The 22,279-nt window shown below is 51.7% G+C and overlaps 1 protein-coding gene across 6 annotated transcripts in view; it reads left to right on the top strand.

The window, feature by feature from the left end:
- The window catches only part of gpr160 (G protein-coupled receptor 160), a 46,713-nt gene extending 30,309 nt beyond the window's left edge, over positions 1 to 16,404 (top strand). For 2 of the 6 annotated variants that reach the window (XM_038816869.1, XM_038816871.1), the window contains exon 2: positions 14,758 to 16,404. In XM_038816869.1, the coding sequence (XP_038672797.1) occupies positions 14,841 to 15,875 (1,035 nt within the window). In that variant the 5' untranslated portion in view covers positions 14,758 to 14,840 and the 3' untranslated portion in view covers positions 15,876 to 16,404. Of the gene's footprint in view, positions 1 to 1,284; positions 1,392 to 2,015; positions 2,082 to 3,005; positions 3,029 to 14,757 lie in introns of those variants that run through there. The other 4 variants (XM_038816867.1, XM_038816868.1, XM_038816872.1 and 1 more) reach the window with 4 other exon arrangements.
- Positions 16,405 to 22,279: the final 5,875 nt, after the last annotated feature.

Genomic DNA, 22,279 nt, shown 5'->3' with positions numbered 1-22,279 from the left:
TAGCCTGTGGCAAATCAGAATTGAAAATACAAAAATTCAAAGTCACAGAATTGTTACGGTGCAGAAGGAGGCCATTCGGCCCATTATGTCAGCACCGGCTCTCATGGTTTAGTGCCGTCCCTCTGTCTTTTCCCCTTACCCCTCCCTGCACATTGTTTCTATTCAAGTAATCATCTTGTTTCTATTCAAGTAATCATCTAATGTCCTCCTTGAATTCCCCAATCGAACCTGCCCCCACTACACTTCCAGGAAGTGCATTCCAGACCCCAATCACGTGTTGTGTGAAAAAAGGTTTTTTTATCACATCACGTTTGCTTCTATTGCAAATCACTTTGAATATGTGCCCTCTCACTCTTGATCTTTCACCAAGCGGGGACAGGAGAACAATCCCAACCTCTCCAAGTCTATTCTATTGACTGATGTTTCTTGTTGTAAACTTCTTTTGCACTCCGTAAACTTCTTCTGCACTCTCTCTAGTGTGTTCACATCCTTCCTATAGTGTGGCACCCAGAAGAACTGTGTGCACTATTCCAGCCGAGGTCTAACTAGTGTCTTGTATAAGTTCAGCATAACCTCCTTGCTCTTGTGCTCTATGCCGCTATTAATAACCAGAATACAATTTGCTTTCTCCACCTGTCCTTCGATACACTATAATAATAATCTTTATTCGTGTCACAACTCGGCTTACATTAACACTGCAATGAAGTTACTGTGAAAATCCCCTAATCGGCACGTTCCGGCCCCTGTTTGGGGACACATAAGGGAGTGGTACACACAGCACGTCTTTCGGGACTTGTGGGAGGAAACCGGAGCACCCGGAGGAAACCCACGCAGACAGGGGGAGAACTGCAGACAACCCACAGATACTGACCCAAGTCGGGAATCGAACCCGGGACCCTGGCGCTGTGAGGCAACAGTGCTAATCGCTGTGCTACCGTACATATACACCCAGGCCCATCTGTTCCTTCATCCCTTTTTAACATATTTCAGAGTTGATGGGCCGTTAAAAAAATGTCCCCCTCTGAATATTTGACCCTCCATTGTTGAATCACATTGTAAGATTTTGACATTCACATTTGATGTCACGGGTCAGAGGTCAAATCTCCGGTGTGTTTTATTTTGACAACTTGACTGGGGACTTTTACAAAAACTTAAGGTCTTTAATATATTTGCTTGGGCCTTCAAATTGTTGTTTTATTCTCATTCACTTTGAATGCCATGCAGCAAATATTTACCTGTGCAATAGACTGTAAAAGAACAATCGACAGTCTCCATGGAAACCACCGTCCATTTTGAATGAGTCTTTTGTTTGGTTGCCTGGCACATTTCCCCTCAGGCACCGGGCAGTGTACCTGGAACTGCTACTCATGTGCACCTGGAGCTGGTGAGAGGTAGCTACTGGGTCTCATTTCTTTGTTACAATTTTGGACACTCTTGTCTCCCTGTTCTGAAAGTTAGGAAAAGTATTTTACTTTAGGACTTACCAGTTGACCCATCCTATTAGATGAGGCCTTGAGTCAAGGCCACAGGCCTGCCTGTCAGGTGGACCTAAAGATTTTCACAGGAGATTCCCGCTCCCCCCCCCCCCCCCCCCCCACACCCCTGTGTTCCCCTTCCCGTATAACAGCCCCACCCCTCCCCTACATGTCCTCGATGAACATTTACCCCTCAGCCAACTTCACATTTTAAAAAGGAACAGGTTAGGGCAGCATGGTGGCACAGTGGTTAGCACTGCTGCCTCACGGCGCCGAGGTCCCAGGTTCGATCCCGGCTCTGGGTCACTGTCCGTGTGGAGTTTGCACATTCTCCCAGTGTTTGTTTGGGTTTCACCCCCACAACCCAAAATGTGCAGGGTAGGTGGATTGGCCACGCTAAATTGCCCCTTAATTGGAAAAAATGAATCGGGTAGTCTAAATTTATAAAAAAAAAATTTTTAAAAAGGAACAAGTTATCTAGTTATTATCCCATTTCTATTTATGGGACCTGCCGTGCACAAGGTGGCTCCCAGATCGCCCACATTATGAAAGTGACTTCACTTCAAAAACTACTGCGTCGGCTGGAAAGCACGCTGGGTCCCAAAGGTTTGATATAAATTACAAGCTTTATTCCCCCTTTTAAAAAAATAAATAAATCTGGAATTGCTACTGCTACATCGCTGTTTAAATATTGCCATACACAGCCATGTGATTGGGGATAGGTGTGCAGCCTCTCGTGCCAGAGATTTGCTGTCTGGTACCTTATTTTAAATATTTCAGCAAATCTGTGCAGGTCAGTTTGCGTTACTGCCTTTGCGCAGCAGGGAGCCCCGTTGCGTCTCGTTTCATCAATGAAAAAAACGAGCGAGGTAAGGCGTAATACAAATTTTTCAAATGGTCGGATGGTGTGACATGGATGCAAACAAGAAGACTGGAATTCTGTTGGGGAAGGAGGAGAGGATCAATCTCCCACAGATTATGCCCGGAAGAAGCCACTTGTGCGGTTTCCCACCGGGAACCGGCAGACCCTTGCAGAATGTCTGGGCCAGGATACCAAACAGAACCAGGGGACATGGGTTTTGAAGGGTTAATGGGGGCAAACTGCTTCCACGGACAGGAAGGTCACTAACCAGAGAACAAAGATTCAAGATAATTATCAAAATGATTGGTATTATCATTACTGTAAGAACGGCAAGGGTTAATGAAGTGTCTAAAGTAGCCTCTAGAGGGAGCTACAGTTACAACTATATAAGGCAGTGTTGCTAAGCCTTGTGGGACGTGTGTACAAGAGTTAGCTAGAGAGAGTCTGAAGTACAAATAGTTCAAGTGAGAGCAAATCATAGTTTATATCCGTATTAAGATTAGCCTACATGTTGTTTCTGAGCTTTACACTGCCAATTTAAGCTCTTGGTCAGATGCATTTGAACATTATTGGTGGACGTGACTGTACACAATCCCAGATTAACTCTTAATATTCAGGATTCTTCTACGACAATGATTCCCCTGCATCTGTTGGCCTCGTCATTCTCGGTGGTACTATCAAAGAAGCCCTGGTGAGTTGCTGTAGGACACCCTGCTGCCTGCCGCTACGTGTCAGTTGTGGAGGGAGTGAAATTTTAAGGTGGTGAATGAGCTGCCAATCAAGCAAACTGTTTTGTCTTTGGTGTGGAGCTTCTTGAGTTTTGTTGGAGCTGCTCTCGTGCAGGCAAATGGAGGGTATTTCATTACACTCCTGACTTGTATCTTCTGGGTGGTGGACAGGCTTTGAGGAGCCAGGAGGTGAGTTAATCTGCAAGATTCTCAGCCTCTGACCTACTCTTGTAGCCACAGTGTTAATGTGGCTGAGTCAGTTCAGTTTCTAGTCAAGGGTAACACCCAGGATGTTGATGGTGGGGTATCCAGTGATGGCAATGCCAATTAATGTCAAGGGGAGATGGTTGAGTTCTTGCTGGTTAGTGATGATCATTGCCTGATACCTGTGTGGCTTTGACATGTCACTTGCCAATTTTAATGTTGTCTTGCTGCTTACGGGTACAGACTGCTTCAGTATCTGAGAAGTGGGGAATGTGGCTGTACATTGTGCAAACTTTAGTGAACATTCTCACGATGCATGGGTGGGATCTGACCGTGTTAATGGAGGTGGATAAAAGAGTTCGCAAGAGGTGGATACTTTGCACTTGACGTTGGCAGGGAGGGTGCAAGTGGTAAAGTTGAATGAACTGCCAAGGTTCCCGTTTGTCTTTCAGACGCTCCCGATCTTTCTCCCTGAACCTTTTTCCGAAGGGCGGAGGCACTGGTCTCGGAGTTTACATGGACGGGGAAAGTATCGAGGGTGAAGAGGGCTCTGTTACACAGGCAGAGACAGAAAGGGAAAGGGTTAGGTAGCTGTGACACTACCAAACCTGATGTATTGTAACTGGGCTGGGAACGTGGAGAAGGTGCGGTGGTGGTGGTGGTGGCGGGCGGGGGAGGGGGGTTGGTGGATGAGGTTGGAGGAGGAGTCCTGCAGGGGGTCAAGTCTGAGGTGGTAACAGCCCCGTTGCTGCTAGCCCCGGGGAAGTATGCGGGTAGCATGGTGGTGAATTGACCATCAGGCTATGGAGCCAGTTAAGCAGGGATTTCGAGTTGTATAACATTTTGGTGTTGACACCAATTTGTAGGAACCACAGGATTAAGCCGGGGGGGGAGGGGGTGGGTGGGAGGGGGTGGGATGTATGTGAAGTGGAGGGAGGCGGGGCTGGAGCGGGTTAGGGAGTTGTGAGGGAGGCGTGGCTGGAGCGGGTTAGGGAGTTGTGAGGGAGGCGGGGCTGGAGCGGGTTAGGGAGTTGTGAGGGAAGCGGGGCTGGAGTGTGTTAGGGAGTTGTGAGGGAGGCGGGGCTGGAGCGGGTTAGGGATATGTTCTCAGAGGGGAGGTTTATGGGGTTCGATGAGCTGTGCAGGAAGTTTGAGCTGCAGAGTTTCGGTATATGCAGGTGCGGGATTTTGTGCAAAAGTTCTGTGGACGTTCCCCCCAGTTACCAGAGTACATGTTGGAGTAACTGCTGCTCTATGACTATTTCGGAGTGGGTAGGATTGGGGTTATATACAGGTGGTTGGGGGAGCAGGGCATGGCGCAGGTGGTGAGGATAAAGCCTAAGTAGGAGCTGCTGGAGGGGGCCGATGTAGTGGCCTTCACCTCTCTGATTGCCCGGCGGAGGATCCTGTTGAATTGGAGGTCGGATACACCGCCAGGAGCGGTTGCCTGGCTGAGGGACCTGTACGACTTTCTCTGGCTGGAGAAGATTAAGTTTGAGTTGAGGGGGTCAGAAGAGGGTTTCAATGCACGACGGAGACCGTTCATGTACTTATTTGAGGAACTGGGGCGGGATTCTCCCCTACCCGGCGGGGCGGGGGGTCCCGGCGTAGCGGAGTGGTGCCAATCACTCTGGCGTCAGGCCTCCCCAGAGGTGCAGAATTCTCCGCACCTTTGGGGGCCAAGCCCTCACATTGAGGGGCTAGGCCCGCGCTGGAGCGGTTGGCACCACGCCGACTGGCACCGGCACCAGCGCCCTTTGACGCCCACCGCCGGGTCTGGCCGAAAGGCCTTCGCCGGTTCGTGCATACGCCGGGGGATTCTCTTCCGCGTCCGCCATGGTGGAGGCCGTGGCGGCGGCGGAAGGGAAAAAGTGCCCCCACGGCACTGTCCCGCCTGCTGGTCCGTGGGCCCCGATCGCGGGCCTGACCACCGTGGGGGCCCGCTCGCGCCGCCGATCCCGCCGCCACCAGAGGTGGTTCAAACCTCGGCCGCGGGAGAGGCCTCCCAGCGGCGGGACTTCGGCCCCATCGCGGGCCGGAGAATCGCAGCAGGGGGCTCGCCGCTTGGTGCGGCGCATTTCCTGGGAGGCGGAGAATTTCTGCCACGGCGGGGGTGGGATTTTCGGCGGCCCCGGGCGATTCTCCGACCCTGCTGGGGGTCGGAGAATTTCGCCCCTGTTCTTTTTGGGGGGGCGGTGGGGTGGCAGCTTTGGGAGGATGGATTAAAAGCGGAAAAACTATACAAACTGTTGACTATGATTTGATGGACTGTGTATTTTGTTAATGTTGTAAATGTTTGGAATAAAATGGGCAAAATTCTCCGTTGGCCAACGCCGTAATCAGTAAATGCGATTGGGCGGAGAATCGGTTATGACGCCAAAATCGTGGCGGACGCAATGTTTACGGCAAGTCGCAATTCTCCAGTGCCTTGACAGCGGCGTCAATGCGTTCCACTCTATACATAGAACATAGAACGATACAGCGCAGTACAGGCCCTTCGGCCCACAATGTTGCTCCGACATGGGAAGTCAAAAACTAAAGGCCATCTGACCTACACTATGCCATTACCATCCATATGCTTAACCAATAAACTTTTAAATGCCCTCAATGTTGGCGAGTTCACTACTGTTGCAGGTAGGGCATTCCACGGCCTCACCACTCTTTGCGTAAAAAAACCTACCTCTGGCGTCTGTCCTATATCTATTGCCCCTCAATTTAAGGCTATGTCCCCTCGTGCTAGCCACCTCCATCCGCGGGAGAAGGCTCTCACTGTCCACCCTATCTAACCCTCTGATCATTTTGTATGCCTCTATTAAGTCACCTCTTAACCTTCTTCTAACGAGAACAACCTCAAGTCCATCAGCCTTTCCTCATAAGATTTTCCCTCCATACCAGGCAACATCCTGGTAAATCTCCTCTGCACCCGTTCCAAAGCTTCCACGTCCTTCCTATAATGAGGCGACCAGAACTGTACGCAATACTCCAAATGCGGCCGTACCAGAGTTTTGTATAGCTGCAACATGACCTCATGGCTCCGGAACTCAATCCCTCTACCAATAAAGGCCAACACACCATAGGCCTTCTTCACAACCCTATCAACCTGGGTGGCAACTTTCAGGGATCTATGTACATGGACACCGAGATCCCTCTGCTCATCCACACTGCCAAGAATTTTACCATTAGCCAAATATTCCGCATTCCTGTTTTTCTTTCCAAAGTGAATCACCTCACACTTCTCTACATTAAACTCCATTTGCCACCTCTCAGCCCAGCTCTGTAGCTTATCTATGTCCCTCTGTAACCTGCAACATCCTTCCACACTGTCTACAACTCCACCGACTTTAGTGTGGTCTGCAAATTTACTCACCCAACCTTCTGTGCCCTCCTCTCGTTCATTTATAAAAATGACAAACAGCAACGGCCCCAGAACAGATCCTTGTGGTACGCCACTCGTAACTGAACTCCATTCTGAACATTTGCCATCAACCACCACCCTCTGTCTTCTTTCAACTAGCCAATTTCTGATCCACATCTCTAAATCACCCTCAATCCCCAGCCTCCGTATTTTCTGCAATAGCCGACCGTGGGGAACCTTATCAAACGCTTTACTGAAATCCATATACACCACATCAACTGCTCTACCCTCGTCTACCTGTTCAGTCACCTTCTCAAAGAACTCGATAAGGTTTGTGAGGCATGACCTACCCTTCACAAAACCATGCTGACTATCCCTAATCATATTATTCCTATCTAGATGATTATAAATCGTATCTCTTATAATCCTCTCCAAGACTTTACCCACAACAGACGTGAGGTTCACCGGCCTATAGTTACCGGGGTTATCTCTACTCCCCTTCTTGAACAAAGGGACCACATTTGCTACCCTCCAGTCCTCTGGCACTATTCCTGTAGCCAATGATGACATAAAAATTAAAGCCAAAGGCTCAGCAATCTCTTCCCTGGCTTCCCAGAGAATCCTAGGATCAATCCCATCAGGCCCCGGGGACTTATCTATTTTCACCTTGTCCAGAATTGCCAACACTTCTTCCCTACGCACCTCAATGCCATCTATTCTAATAGCCTGGGTCTCAGCATTCTCCTCCACAACATTATCTTTTTCCTGAGTGAATACTGACGAAAAGTATTCATTTAGTATCTCGCTTATCTCCTCAGCCTCCACACACAACTTCCCACCACTGCCCTTGACTGGCCCTACTCTTACCCTAGTCATTCTTTTATTCCTGACATACCTATAGAAAGCTTTTGGGTTTTCCTTGATCCTACCTGCCAAAGACTTCTCATGTCCCCTCCTTGCTCGTCTTAGCTCTCTCTTTAAATCCTTCCTCGCTTCCTTGTCACTATCAAGCGCCCCAACTGAAACTTCACGCCTCATCTTCACATAGGCCTCCTTTTTCCTCTTAACAAGAGATTCCACTTCTTTGGTAAACCACGGTTCCCTCGCTCTGCCCCTTCCTCCCTGCCTGACTGGTACGTACTTATCAAGAACACGCAATAGCTGTTCCTTGAACAAGCTCCACATATCCAATGTGCCCAACCCTTGCAGCCTACGTACAGTAAATGCCGTTTGCACATCATTAGTGGGCCTCACCCAATATTCTCTGGGGCCTCCGTGACGCTCTGCCTCCACCTGGGGGAAATTCCCGAGGAAAGAGGTTCACTTGTGCTTTTAAAAATTGGGAAACAGTCGGCGTGGCTGAGGGAGAGTGAGGAGGTCGGACACGGAAAGGCGTGACGGTGGGCTGCCGATCCTGACACTGGCTGGGGAGGGTGGTCCTGCCGGGGCCGAAGGGGGGGGGAGGGGTGGTGGGAGAGGGTGGGTGACGGGGGTACAGGCAGTGGGGCTGCGTCACTCCCCCGCGGGACTGGGGCAGTGTCCAGGCACGGACTGCCATTGCCGCGTCCTGCAAGGCAGCCATCTTGCTGTGTACCCCACCGGCCACCCACAGTGGCTCCTGGTTCTGCAGAGTAACATGAGCTCTATGGGTGGTCACACCCCATCCCCCACCCTATGCCATCTCACCCCACCCCAACCAGCCACCATCCGCCAGTGGGGCCTGACCAAGGGCAACGCCCACATCAACCACTACAGGAGGGCGCTGGATGGGGTTGTGGAGTGTGCCGCTGGCCAGGGCAGTACCAGCCGATGGTACACCTGGCTGCAGGGATGGGTGCCAGGACTAGCGGCCCCCATGGCACCGGGCACCGACGGGCTCAGGAATGCGGGAGTTGTGGGCGGAGGGAGGGGAAATCATGCAGGGTCAGGGACCGCAGTGCCATCCGTGGTCACCGTGTAGCCTGTTCGTTCTGGCTGGGCATGGGGGTATCCACCATGCTAACATGTCACCCTTTCATCCCCTGCAGACAATGGACAGGGCCGACTCAAGGCACCGGCAACTCGGGCAGTCGCCCGGGGCGCCATGTGCTAAGGGGCGCCAGAGACTCGGGTCCCGCGCATGCGCAGTTGGGCCGGTGCCAACCAGCGCATGCGCGGTGGCCGCCCTCCCCAAGGTCCGCCCCCCCACTCGGTCCGCTCCCCCCGCCCACCCCCCTCGGTCCCCCCCGCCCCCCCCTCGGGTCCGGTCCCCCCCGCCCCCCCCTCGGGTCCGCCCCCCTCGGGTCCGCCCCCTGCCTCGGGCCCTCGGCCCCGCCCCCTCCCCTCGGCCCCTCCCCCCTCCCCTCGGCCCCGCCCCCTGCCCCCCTCGCCCCATCCCCCCGCCCCCGCCCCCCCCCCTCGGCCCCGCCCCCGCCCCCAAGGGCGCCGAGTTCAGTTTGCCGGGGGCGCCAGCAACCCTAGGGCCGGCGCTGACAATGGATATTGGAATATAACCAGCAATGTGGTCTTCCTCCTCGTCGCCACAGCCCTGGGGGGATGCACTGCGGATGTACGAGCTGGAGCTGATCAAGGGGGGATGAACAGTGCAGCAGATGAACAGGACGCAGCCGCTGAGGATGGAGAGCCAGCCGCCCAACAGACCGAGGAGGAGGAGGTGCAAAGGAGACGCCGCATGAGGACTCGTGTGTACCGGCTCCACCTGTCATTCGAGGTCCTGCCAGATCGGGCATGCCATTGCAGACTCGGTTTGGGCATAGAACCCCTACAGTGCAGAAGGAGGCCATTCGGCCCATCAATGCTGCATCGACCCTTTGAATGAGCACTCAACTCATTTACACTCCCTGTCAACCATGCCCTATCCCCTAACCCAGACCCTAACCTGCATATCCCTGGACATTAAGGGGCAATTTAGCATGGCCAATCCACGTAACCAGCGCATCTTTGGACTGTGGGAGGAAACCCACGCAGACACAGGGAGAACGTGCAAACACCACACAGTCACCAAAGGTCGGAATCAAACCCGGGTCCCTGGTGCTGTGAGGCAACAGTGATAACCACTGTGCCACCGGGGGGGGGGGGGGGGGGGGGGGGGGGGGGGGGGGGGGCGCAGTACAACATAGCTGCAAGACAAAAGACAAGATGCATGGTTGCTTCATTGGCCGGTTGGGGAGGGGGGTGGTGGGGGGGGGGGGGGGTGGACTTGGTGGGTGTGTGTTGGGGGTGGGGTTGTAGCGGTGGTGGTGTGGGTTTGAGGGGGTGGGTGTGAGTGTGTAGCGGGAGGGTTTGGCACACGGACAATGGGGAACTGCAACCCAGCGGGGTCTCATTTCCTCCCCCGATGCCAACCTCCACCCCAGGGGGGTGTTGGAAACAGAAAATGCACAGTGTTGGACTGTCCAACGCATGCGGCCCAGGGAGTGGATGCTGGTGGCTTCAGTGGCCAGGGCACCGCTGGGGGGTGGAGGGGGTGTTACTGGTGTGTGCGACGAGGGTTGGTGCCAGGGGTATGATGCTGCCTACTCCCCCTGGCCGCCCTGAGGAGGTGGTCCAGTTTCTTCTGACACCACAGGCCAATCCGGATGGTGTTGCCCACGGCGCTAACCACCTCTGCCACCTGCGTACATACCCAGCAAACTGCGCCAGCTAGCAGCCTCCTTCCCACCCACCTCTCCTCCATGCCATCTCGCAGGGTCTCCAATGCCGCATTGGTGAAATTTGGGGCTGAGCATCTTGCTGCCATCTTGTTGGCTGGGATGGTGTCAGTGGGGAGTGAAGTGTGCATATACGGCTGCAGTTTGTCTACCTGCTGTGTCAATCACTGACCCGACAAATCCAGCACCGCTCCTCATTGGAATCCATTATGTTCCATGTGGTGCCGTGCTAGCCCCTTAACCATGGTTCAATCGGTCCAAGTTTGGCAGCCGTTTTGCTATCATAGAACTTCACAAATCCTTCCCCAGTGTCAATACTTAATCTCAGAAACGAAGAATCCAGCCCGATACCTTTTCTTAAAAAAAAGGCTTTGCTGGGGCTTTATGATGCCACAATCAGCGCTGGATTTTCCACTCCTTCTGCTGGCAGGATTTCCGGTCCGGCCAAACCCAACCCCCTGTGGCGGGTGCCCCAGTTCCCCCTGTGGCGGGTGCCCGAGTTCCCCCCTGTGGCGGGTGCCCGAGTTCCCCCCTGTGGCGGGTGCCCGAGTTCCCCCCTGTGGCGGGTGCCCCAGTTCCCCCTGTGGCGGGTTCCCCCTGTGGCAGGTGCCCCAGTTCCCCCTGTGGCGGGTGCCCCAGTTCCCCCTGTGGCGGGTTCCCCAGTTCCCCCCTGTGGCGGGTTCCCCAGTTCCCCCTGTGGCGGGTTCTCCAGTTCCCCCCTGTGGCGAGTTCTCCAGTTCCCCCTGTGGCGGGTGCCCCAGTTCCCCCTGTGGCGGGTTCCCCAGTTCCCCCTTGTGGCGGGTTCCCCAGTTGCCCCCTGTGGCGGGTTCCCCAGTTCCCCCTGTGGCGGGTTCCCCAGTTCCCCCTGTGGCGGGTGCCCCAGTTCCCCCCTGTGGCGGGTTCCCCAGTTCCCCCTGTGGCGGGTTCCCCAGTTCCCCCCTGTGGCGAGTTCTCCAGTTCCCCCTGTGGCGGGTTCCCCAGTTGTGTTACAGGCGAGAAATGCAAAATGCTGTTGACATCAATGCGTCTGGAAGATACTACGAGGCAAGCTGCCTCCATGTGGGGAGGCCAGAAAACCCCACGCTCTGTCAGAGGCTGACTTGATGTCAAGGGCAGGGTCTCTCTCCCGAGTTCAGCTCTTCTCATAGAATAGAAGAAATCCATAGGTTTCCTCCAGTGCAGAAGGAGGCCATTTGGCCCATCGAGTCTGCACCAACTCTCTGAAAGAACACCCCAGCTAGGTCCACTCCCTCGTCCTATCCCCATCACCTAACCTGCACATCCCTGGACACTCGGGAGAAATTTATTTTCATTCTCCTTTTTCACATTTTCTCCCAAATTTACACCCACCAACAATAAAAAATAAGCAGTAACGAATATAATGTCAATCTCCATATCAACAACATCAATCCCATCCTTCCACCAACCCCCAAACAACTGCCCGCATGTTAACATAAACAAATAAAAATGAATCAGGAATCACCCATAGTAACCATTAACACACACCGCACCCCCCCCCCCTTCTCCAAACCCCAGCAACTAATGTTCGATGTTATCCAATTCTTGAAAGTGCATAATGAATAATGCCCATGAATTGTAGAACTCCTCCATCCCTCCCCTCAGTTCAAACTTAACCTTCTCAAGAGTCAGGAATTCCAGCAGGTCCCCCCGCCATGCCAGGGCACAGGGTGGAGAGGTTTATCTCCATCCCAACAGGATCCGCCTTCAGGCGATCAACGAGGCGAAAACTACAATTTGTGTCTGTGGCACCCGTTTCCAATCCTGGCTGGTCCGAAACCCCGAATATGGCCTCCCGAGGGCCCGGGTCCAGTTTCATGTGCACCACTTTAGAGATTAGCCTAAAAACTTCCTTCTAGTAATCCTCCAGCTTTGGAGAGGACCAAAACATATGAATGTAGTTTGCAGCCCCCCCCCCCCCCCCCCCCCCCCCCCCCCCACACACACACACACACAATGTTCACACACATCTTCTACTCCCTTAAAGAATCGGCTCATCCTCACCCTCGTGAGGTGTGCTCTGTATCCCACCTTCAGCTGTATCAGCCCCAACCTCCCGCATGAGGTGGAGGCATTCACTCTCCAGGCACCTCTCACCAGAACCCCATCTCCACATCCTCTCCCAACTCTTCCTCCCACTTTGCTTTGATCCCCTCCAGTGGTGCCTACTGCCGACACTACCCCCTTCTCCAGTCCCCTGTCGTCAGCACCTCCTCTAGCAATGTGGAGGCCGGCTCCACCGGGAAACTCTGTATCTCCTTTCTGGCAAAATCTCGAACCTGCGTGTACCTAAATCTTTCCCCCTGCTCCAGCCCATACTTCGCTCCTTCAATCCTGCAAACTGACCCCCCAAGAAACAAATCTTTTAGTGTCTTAATCCACTTCTCCTTCCATTTCCGCAAATTTGCTTCCCGCTTCCCTGGCTCAAATTTACGGCTGGACTCCCTGAATATTTCCCCGTGGCCATCGGGAGCAGCGCTGTTGCTAGAGGGAGCAGATTAACGTGGCCAATCCATGTTAGAAGCACGTCTTTGGATTGTGGGTTGGAACCAGGGCACCCCGACGAAACCAATGCAGACACGGGGAGAATGTATACCCAGCAGTTATCCAAGGCCAAATTGAACCCGGGTCCCTGGCGCTGTGAGATTACCATGTCACACCATGTTACTGTCCATGTTTGAACCAAAGCTGTAATAAGGCCAGGAGCTGAGTGACCCTGGGCCACCCCAAACTGATGAGGATAATTTTATTTTACGCAGGGTATTATGATCTGGGACACACCAGGCAGTTTTCTCCGTTTCCCAATGCCAAAATCGTGTTCGGCAATCGGGTGGAGAATGGGCTCAAACACGCAAATCGAGCCGGCGCCAGTTTGACGGCCGTCAGCCATGCTCCGCCCCCTTGGAAATGGCGTCATGCACCGTGCACTGTCCGCTGTTGCTACGCTGTTGGTGCGTTATTGGCAGGCCCTCCCACAATGCTCCACCCCGATGGGCTGAGTTCCCGATGGCGCGGGACACGTGTGGTCTCCGCTATGAGGGAACAACGTGGCGACTGCGGACTGTGTCCAGCACCACCACACTCCACCGGGATTCGTCCCGCTGGCCGGGGTGGGGGGGGGGCTTCTGTGAGGACTGGTGGGGGGTGGCCAGCGGATGGTGGGTTGGGTCTGCGCAGGCGTCATGTTGTACGGCGCAACCGCTGCAAGTCGTCAGCCGTGTGCATGCGTGGCCCGGGACCCGGCCACTCTCCGGCTGTTTCCGGTGAGGGAGACAGGAGTTTCACCTGGCGCCAGTACTCGCCCCTCACCGGTCCCGGAATCGGTGAGGGGTTGCGCCGATTTTTCTTTTGGTCATAAAAGACCACATATGCTCCGCTAAAACAGAGAATCCAGCCCCACTGTGTTTTTAAGGATGGTGGAAGGGAGCGCAATAGTAACTTCCAAAGAAGAATTGAATAAATATTTCAAAGGTGCAAGCAGAGATGGAATAATTGGCTAACTCTTTTAAAGAGCTGGCACATATCTGATGGGTTGAAGAGCCTCCTGTGCTGTGTGCATATCAGAGTTCAAATGTAATTAACCTCAACTTTCCTCGCATTAGATACAGAATAGTGAGGTTGGAGAATAGACCACCAGTTGGAACTGTGTTGATTTTACTTTATTTTTGTGTCTTGCTAATGGATATCTGGTTCGGAACAGGCTGAAAGTTATAAAGGCATAATGATAATATCCCTTGGGAAGTCAATGGCTAATGAATCATTTATAAAGTTAGAATATTTTGCATGATTTAGCTGTACAGGTCGGACGTCAATGCTGCTAAAATCAAAAGAAGCTCGATAAACAGACCAGCAGGAAAGGAACAGGAAGTTTTACTAATAGACTGAGATGAAGAGTGGTGGGAAAAACATTTTTTATTTGTTCATGCGATGTGAGCCAGCATTTATTTCCCATTCCTGGGGGCATTTAAGAGTTAACCACATTGCTGTGGGTCTGGAGTCACATGTAGGCCAGACCGGGTAAGGACGGCAGATTTCTTTCCCGAAGGGGTATTCGTGAACCAGATGGGTTTTTATGGCAATCGATGATAGTTTCATGGTCTTCATTAGACTTTTAATTCCAGATTTTTATTGAATTGAAATTCCACCATCTGCCATGGTGGGATTTGAACCCAGGTCCCCAGGGCATTACCCTGGGTCTCTGGATTAATTAGTCCAGTGACAATGCCACTATGACACTGCCTCCCCAAATGGGGCTGAATGGCCTATTTCTGCTTGTTGGGTCTGTGTGTAATCTTTCCCGAAGAGGCTTAGATGGGGTTGGTGATGGGGACTGACTGTGAGCAACTGGAAGGACCACATGGTCCACTTCTGCTCCTATTTCATCTGTTAATATGTATGTTCTAGATATTTCACTGCTTCATGTTGGTATGACACATTAATTTTGTTTTCATTTTTAATCTTGCAGAAATCCTGGCCACATTGAGATAGAGATCCGTCTCTCACTTTATTTACCCTGGAAAATGAGCAATGGTTTGTGATTAGGCTAACATGGAGACTGTTTTCTGTGAGAACTGCATAAAGATCGACACTAACTTGTATTTCTACCAGGTCATTGATGGCAGAAATTTATTGCTCATTGTCCTGTTTGCAAAGATGGTCCTCAATTTACTCATCTTGATTGCAAAACGGAGCATGCTGCAGAGTTTAATTGGCTATTTCTGCATCTCCCTGTCCCTGATGGACATTGCATTGTTCGTGAACGTGCTAATGGTTTCATGTTTGAAGACCCGGGTGATTCTCGGAACTCAAGTTGGCAACCATCATATCTGCCTGCTTCTCCAGATCTTCTCCAGCATTTACAGTGTCCTGCATTTTCCCATCTTCTTCCTGTCTGGCCTTGATTATTACCTAAACTTACCAGTTCTCCCCAAGCCTGCAAGCACCTTCCGGAAAATGCTATATATTTTCACTGTCCTGCTGTTATGGATTGGAGCCATTGCCTACGTTTTTGGTATCCAGAGCCTGCACCCACCATTAAAAGCAATCCTCTACTACTACTTGTTCCAATGTGAGATTGCCATCAGCCTCCAGAGTCGCTTTCTGTCCGTCATGATACTGCTGACTGTGGTTTTTGTGACTGTTTATTGTTGGTCTGGTTTGCGCTCCCTTGTCAGGTCTCTGAAGGTGGTTTCCTACCTTGAAGAAATTGTGGTGTTGTGTTCACACTCCAACGCCTGGCTTCAGTCGCACTCGTTCAAGAAACAACTCCTGACTAATATCACCATGTGCTTTCTCTTGACCTGGAGCCCGTTTATTCTGCTTCAGCTGACCGTTGTTTTGATCTGGGCTCCCCTGCCTGCGTACATGGATTTGAACGTTCCGTGGTTTTGCTTCATTAATAGCTTCCTAATTGGAGCTGTCTACTGGCTAAAGTATGGCAAGATACGTCAGGATGCCATTTCCTCGTTTCCCGACAGCTTCTGCCATTGGCGGTTTTGCCATCTTCAGCAGGATTGCACTACAGATAGCGTGGGATGGATCCCAGAGAAAGGTGACAATGATTCAAACATTCTAATTGCCTGAAGGAAACTGTGTATCCTCCTGATAATGTCAAGCTGTAATCATCAGTCTAGCTATTGATTAGTCTTTTTTTCTAGTCTTTGGCAAGAACATCAGCAATCATTAATTTTGGTGATATGTGCAAGAGCAGAATTATTAAATGGGATTTTAAAAATCTTGCTCTCCTCAAACACCTATCACTTCCGGTCAGTAATCCAACGATCCCTCCAACCTGTCGGCTTTATTTCAGGATATATTTTGGCTTCATATTTTTGAAGCACTTTCACAGGGGAAAAAGGTCATAATTCTTGTTTCGAATTTATTGATTTTCAATACCATTAGAATTATTTTCTTGGGTGTATTTGGCTACCGGACTCATTTAAATTCTCTATTCATGGCAAAATTTACCTTTTGTCTGCAACTGAAGAAATTACAGAAACATTTCACTGTTAAACATGCAGCACAGGCAAATAAATCCAGCATTTCTTCCAATGTTATTTAATGCAGTGAGATGGAAGGTGACAACGATAAATAAAATGATTCATGCTATGTATGTATTTCTATCTGTTTGTCCTTGGATAGTTCTGCAAGCAGGGGTGGCAAATCATCTCCTGGATATACTATCACCCTTCATCTTACCTTGACCCCTGATGTCTGTCCTTCACCTCCTCCCATGGCATGAAAAGCAGCCCCAATCTCTCACTGCATGACATTGTCAGTGTTAACCTGCAGATGATCTGGCTGCGAGACAAGGATGGATGAAATAAGTGTCATTTAGGCCATCAATCATAGAACATAGAACATTACAGCGCAGTATGGGCCCTTCGGCCCTCGATGTTGCGCCGACCTATGAAACCATCTGAAGCCTATGTGACCTACACTATTCCATTTTCATCCATATGTCTATCCAGCGACCACTTAAATGCCCTTAAAGTTGGCGAGTCTACTACTGTTGCAGGCAGGGCGTTCCACACCCCTACTACTCTCTGAGTAAAGAAACTGCCTCTGACATCTGTCCTATATCTACTACCCCTCAATTTAAAGCTATGTCCCCTCGTGTTGGTCATCACCATCCGAGGACAAGCGACAAGGTAGTCTGCACTATTGTGGACTTCAATACCATTTTTCACCTCTTGCACCCTTAACCCCAAATCCCACAGCAAGCGAAGCTCCTTCCTTTGCGTCACAAACCTGCCCAATTACTACTGATTAGACATTTGATTGGTGTTAAGGGGTTCTAGAACTTGCAGGTTTTTAAAAAATTTGTTTTTATTCAAAATTTTTCAATAATTTTTACAAACCACTACAAAAAGAAAAACAACAAAAAGAAAACATAGCAATAAAGCAGAAAACAACTTACCCATTTAACAATTTAACAAAACAAGGTGGGGTATCTTCCCTTTACAAATGAAATGCATCCACCGCCCAACTCTTCTCCCCCCCCCCACCCCCTCTGGTTTGCTGCTGCTGCTGACCTCCACCTAACGTTCCGCGAGAAAGTTAAGGAACAGTTGCCACCGCCTGGAGAACCCCTGCAAGGACCCTCTCAAGGCTTGGGGGTTTTGTGTCCCTCCACATTAACAAGAGCCTTCTCCGGGCTACCAAGGAGGCAAAGGCCAAAACTCCGGCCTCTTTCGACTCCTGCACTCCCGGATCGTCTGATGCCCCAAATATCGCTATCCCCCAGCTCAGTTTTACCCGAGTATCCAAGACCCGAGTATCCAAGTCAAACTCCACCTGCAGGCTCCGGCGCTCCTTCAACAACCCCTCCTTGGGGGATTCTACATACCTCCTGTCCACCCTAAGCATCTCCCACCAATCTCTCCCTCTCCATCCTATCCCTCTTCTCTCTGTGGGCCCTTACTGAAATTAGCTCCCCTCTGACAACTGCCTTCAGCGCCTCCCAGACCACACTCCCCGAAACCTCCCCATTATCATTGGTCTCCACATAGCTTTGGATACACCTCCGGACCCGCCCACAGACCTCCTCGTTCGCCAGTAGTCCCACATCCATTCTCCACAGAGGGCATTGGCCTCTCTCCTCCCCCAGCCCCAACTCCACCCAGTGCGGGGCATGGTCCGAGATCGCAATGGCCGAATACTCCACCTCCTCCACTCTCGGGATTAGCACTCTACTTACCATGAAAAAATCAATCTGCGAGTAAGCCTTGTGCACATGGGAGAAGAAGGAAAACTCCTTCGCCCTTGGCCTGGCAAATCTCCACGGATCCACTCCCCCCATCTGGTCCATGAACCCCCTCAGGACCTTGGCCGTTGCCGGCCTCTTACCCGATCTAGACCTAGACCGATCCAGATCCAGAACCGTATTGAAGTCCCCCCGTCCCATTACCAGACGGCTTGATTCCAAATCCTGAATCCTACTCAACATCCGCTTCATGAACCCTGCATCGTCCCAGTTCGGAGCATACACATTCACTAGCACCACCCGGGCCCCCTGCAACCTGCCACTCACCATAACATATCGACCCCCTTTATCCGCCACAATACTCGCCGCCTCAAATGCCACCCGCTTGCTCACCAAAAAATTGCGACCCCCCTGTTCTTAGCATCCAGCCCTAAGTGGAAATCTGCCCCACCCAGCCTGGTTTGATCCGCGATCTTCAGGTATGTTTCTTGTAGCATGGCTACGTCTACCTTTAGCCCCTCCAAGTGTGAAAACACACGGGCCCTCTTGACTGGCCCATTCAGGCCTCTCACGTTCCACGTGATCAGCCTGGTCGGGGAAGGGGGGGGGAGACACCCCTCCCCCCCACCCCCCCACACACACCCCCACCCCCACGCCGCCGACTAGCCATCTCCTTTTTTAGGCCAGCCACGTGCCCGCGCCTCCGGCACCCTCCAGCCCCCCAGGCGGAGGCTCCCCATCCCGACTCTCCCCTTTAACATCAATTGCCCCTCAGTCAGCACAGCAACATCCTAGAACCCCCCCCCCCTCCTTTAACAACCCTCCCAGTCAAGCATCCGCTTAACCCCCCCCCCCCCATTGCACTCCTGTAAATCAGCTGACTGATGCTGACCCCGGCCGCTCCTGCCTCGACCTCCAATCCCCCTGTGGGCTCTGCTTACAAGTCTCCAACTCCCCCCCCCCCCCCACCTAAGTGGGGTAGAGAGAGTCCCCCCCCTACACCCCGTGTGAACAGAGAAAGAAAAACAAAGCAAGGTACCGCACACTCAAACCCCCAGCTTCAGGTGCCACTCCCAGCATTTCGCGGGTAAACCGCGCTCCCTATCTGTGACGCAGCTCTTCCCAACTGCAACCTCGCTCAGAGCCTCGAGGGCTGAGGGCAAAGGGGCCACAAAAACACAAGAAAACACGGGGAAAACCCCAACATAACACCGCCCCCCCCCCCACCCCCCCGAACAACCCCCACAGCATACTGCAGTCCATTAACTCGAGTCCAGCTTCTCATTCTTGATGAACGTCCACGCCTCGTGTTGTAGCCACCTGGGCTGGCCACATCCCGATTCCAAAATGGATGCCCGCAAAGAGTAGAGGGAAAATTGGCCAGCTACAAGGAAAACAAGCAGGCGCAAGGTTTCCTGTGTATTAAGATTTGCAGAACCCAGACAGAACCGAAACCAATAGCCGTCTACATACTAATGAGCGATCCCCAGAAACAATTAGAAACATTGAATCAATCGGGACCAAGACAGACTCCCCGGCGCCAGCGGGAGCTAGGACAAAGGCAGGCCAACGGACACATAGGGCCCGCCCAACGATCAGGGAACACCTCCGGTATTGGAGAAATCGATTCGAACGATTGGGACATGGTCCAATTAATTGGGACCAAGTCCGGGGTCCGCCCAAAAGGGCGCGAAACCCCTGGGGGCTATGAGATAGCATCCCCAAGTTCAGTTTGCTCTCTTGGCAGCTCTCAAAGAACTCTTGACCATGACTCTCAGCGAGGAGAGACCTGCCTAGCAGCTACATCAACCAAGTAAGTCTCCAGTCAACGCAAGCTATGAGATAGACGCTCCTAGCTACCATTCCGTACCAGTTTGAAGCCAGCAGATTCAGAACCGGACAAAGGCCATTGTTCCTCTGACCTGGTGGGCCATTCGAAAGCTAAGTATAGGCCTTTAGTAGCAGTGATAGTTTAGTAAGTAGAGTTTATGCATGAGTCGTGATTGACTGTGTGTATAATAAATGTTGCTCGATGTGCTTTCTCTTTAATTGCTCTGTTTTAATAACCGTTGCTCTAGAGTAGCCACGTATCTTTCTGATACCACGAACTCTGGCGGGACTCGACTTAGAAGTGCCCCCCCCCCCCCCCCCCCCCCCCCCCACTCCGAGAGAACCCAAAATTTGAATTAGAATCCAATTGGGAACAGAAATAACCACAAGTGTTCAAGCAGTTCTGATCAATCCTCGAGAATTCGGAAGTGTGTTAATGCATGCGTACTAACAGGGATATAAGGTAAACCTGATAGATTTTGTTGCGAAAAACTGTCGTGAGTTTGTATTCCGGAAATTAGCGAAAGCTGTACCCGTGTTTGCAGCACCGCTTTATTACCCCTTGTTCCAAATTTAAAGAGAACTCCGATAGGAAAAATGGCAATGAAGGCAATGGAACGCCTTATGAACCCTCAAGAATTCGTGGTCGCAGCGGCCAGCAGAGTAGGACAGTGTCCCATTTGGGAAGAAGAGATTAGAAAGTACCTCAAAGGGAAAGGATGGCCCCTTTGGAGCGAATTTTGTGCAAATGAGGAAACAGGTCCCGGGAGTATAGGACATACTTGGTGGGAGAACCTGATAGAGATCCACAAGAAGAGCTTGGGGAAAGCTCGCAAGCCGATGGCAATGGTGTCCTGTCTGGCACAATTGCGAGGCACAGAGGAGGTCGTTAGGACGCTCCGTAAAGAGATAGATGAAAGAAATAGGATGAGTAAAGTAGATGTAAGCGAAATAGAGAAGGAGAACATAGAGTTAAAAGGGAAGTTGGCAGCAAAGGACAGAGAGGTGGACGATGCCAAGAAGGCACACCAGTCTTGTCTGGCGCACTTAAGCAGCTTCCAGACCCAATACGACAAGGCCTACCAGGACACACAACGTGCAGTCCTGGTACGACAAGAAATGGAACAGCAGGTAGAGGCATTGCAGAGGCAGTGCAGCGATTTAAAAGCAGCCCTACGAGCACTCCATGCTTCCACCACGGAACAAAGGCAGAGCTCGGCAGACCATGCAAAGTGCCGGAAGTAGGTTGCGGAGTTGCAATCTCTGCTTTCAGTTCAGAACGGATTTCAAAGCACATTCGGACCCCAATTAGACCAGGAAAACGGCCCCGATTGGCAAGAATTAAATGAAACAGCGCATAGATATGTACATGGAGCATGTGCGCAGGACAAGCCTCAGAAAACGAGAGCACCCCAACCCCCCACAGAGCAGATAGATCACACCCCCATGAATCCAGTAACTACCCACCGCAGAGCAGCACCAGAAGGAGACACGGATTTCCTTTATACGACCCCCTTAACCGTGACCCAATTACGGGATGCGTGCGAGAAAATCACACCGTTCCTCCCCACTTCAGACCCCCACCCATTCTTTGCAAAGGTTGAGCAGCAGACAAACATGTACGGCCTGGACGAGCGAGAGCAAGTGAAGCTCACAGTTTTGAGCCTAGACCCTTCCGTTGTAGCAGCCCTTCCCAACCCACAGAATGTAGGAGGAGGCACCCTAGCAGAGATGCACACAGCGATCCTTGATGCGATAGGCTATAACCGAGGAGACCCAGTAGAAGGCCTGAATAGATGCAGGCAAAAGAAAACAGAGCACCCCACAGCATTTGCTGGACGCTTGTGGATCCATTTTACAGCAGTTTTCGGAGACTTAGCCCACGCCCATTTGTCCTCAGATAACATGGCCAAATGAACTCGAATCCTAATCTCTCACGCCACAGAGGCAGGACAGAGAGCTTGCGCGAATTATGACCCCTCAGAAGAAGCCCACAACGAGAAATGGGTTTTAAAAAGGTTGTCCCGCGCTTGGGAGCAATCCGTACACAATAAAACCGCATTTAGGAAACCCGATGAAGAGCAGGCAGATGCAGACATGCATGCAGTAAAAACGCACCAAATCCCCGCATGGGTAAATGAAGGTAGGAAAGGCCCACCCCAGAAATCACAAGGATGTTACAACTGTGGTCAATTAGGACACTTTGCACGAGAGTGCAACACGCCACAGAAAGCACAGAGAGCCCAACAGACAGGCACCCTAAATAGGAATAGGACAAAGCCTATTCATAGTGTAAGCACCCGTTCAGACCAGGCAGACATGAACGGCACAGACTGACGGTGTTCAGGCTCCCCAACTTGGGTCTGCGACACCCTTTGGGATAGGTCCGGCCGACTGGTCGTTGCAGCAAAAGTACGGGGCCAGCCCGTTGAATTTCTTTGGGACACAGGAG

This window comes from Scyliorhinus canicula, chromosome 13 (genome assembly GCF_902713615.1).
Source record: "Scyliorhinus canicula chromosome 13, sScyCan1.1, whole genome shotgun sequence".
In the NCBI taxonomy this organism is placed as follows: domain Eukaryota; kingdom Metazoa; phylum Chordata; class Chondrichthyes; order Carcharhiniformes; family Scyliorhinidae; genus Scyliorhinus; species Scyliorhinus canicula.
Note: the sequence above shows the minus strand (reverse complement) of the source record. Positions and strands in the feature narration are given on the sequence as shown.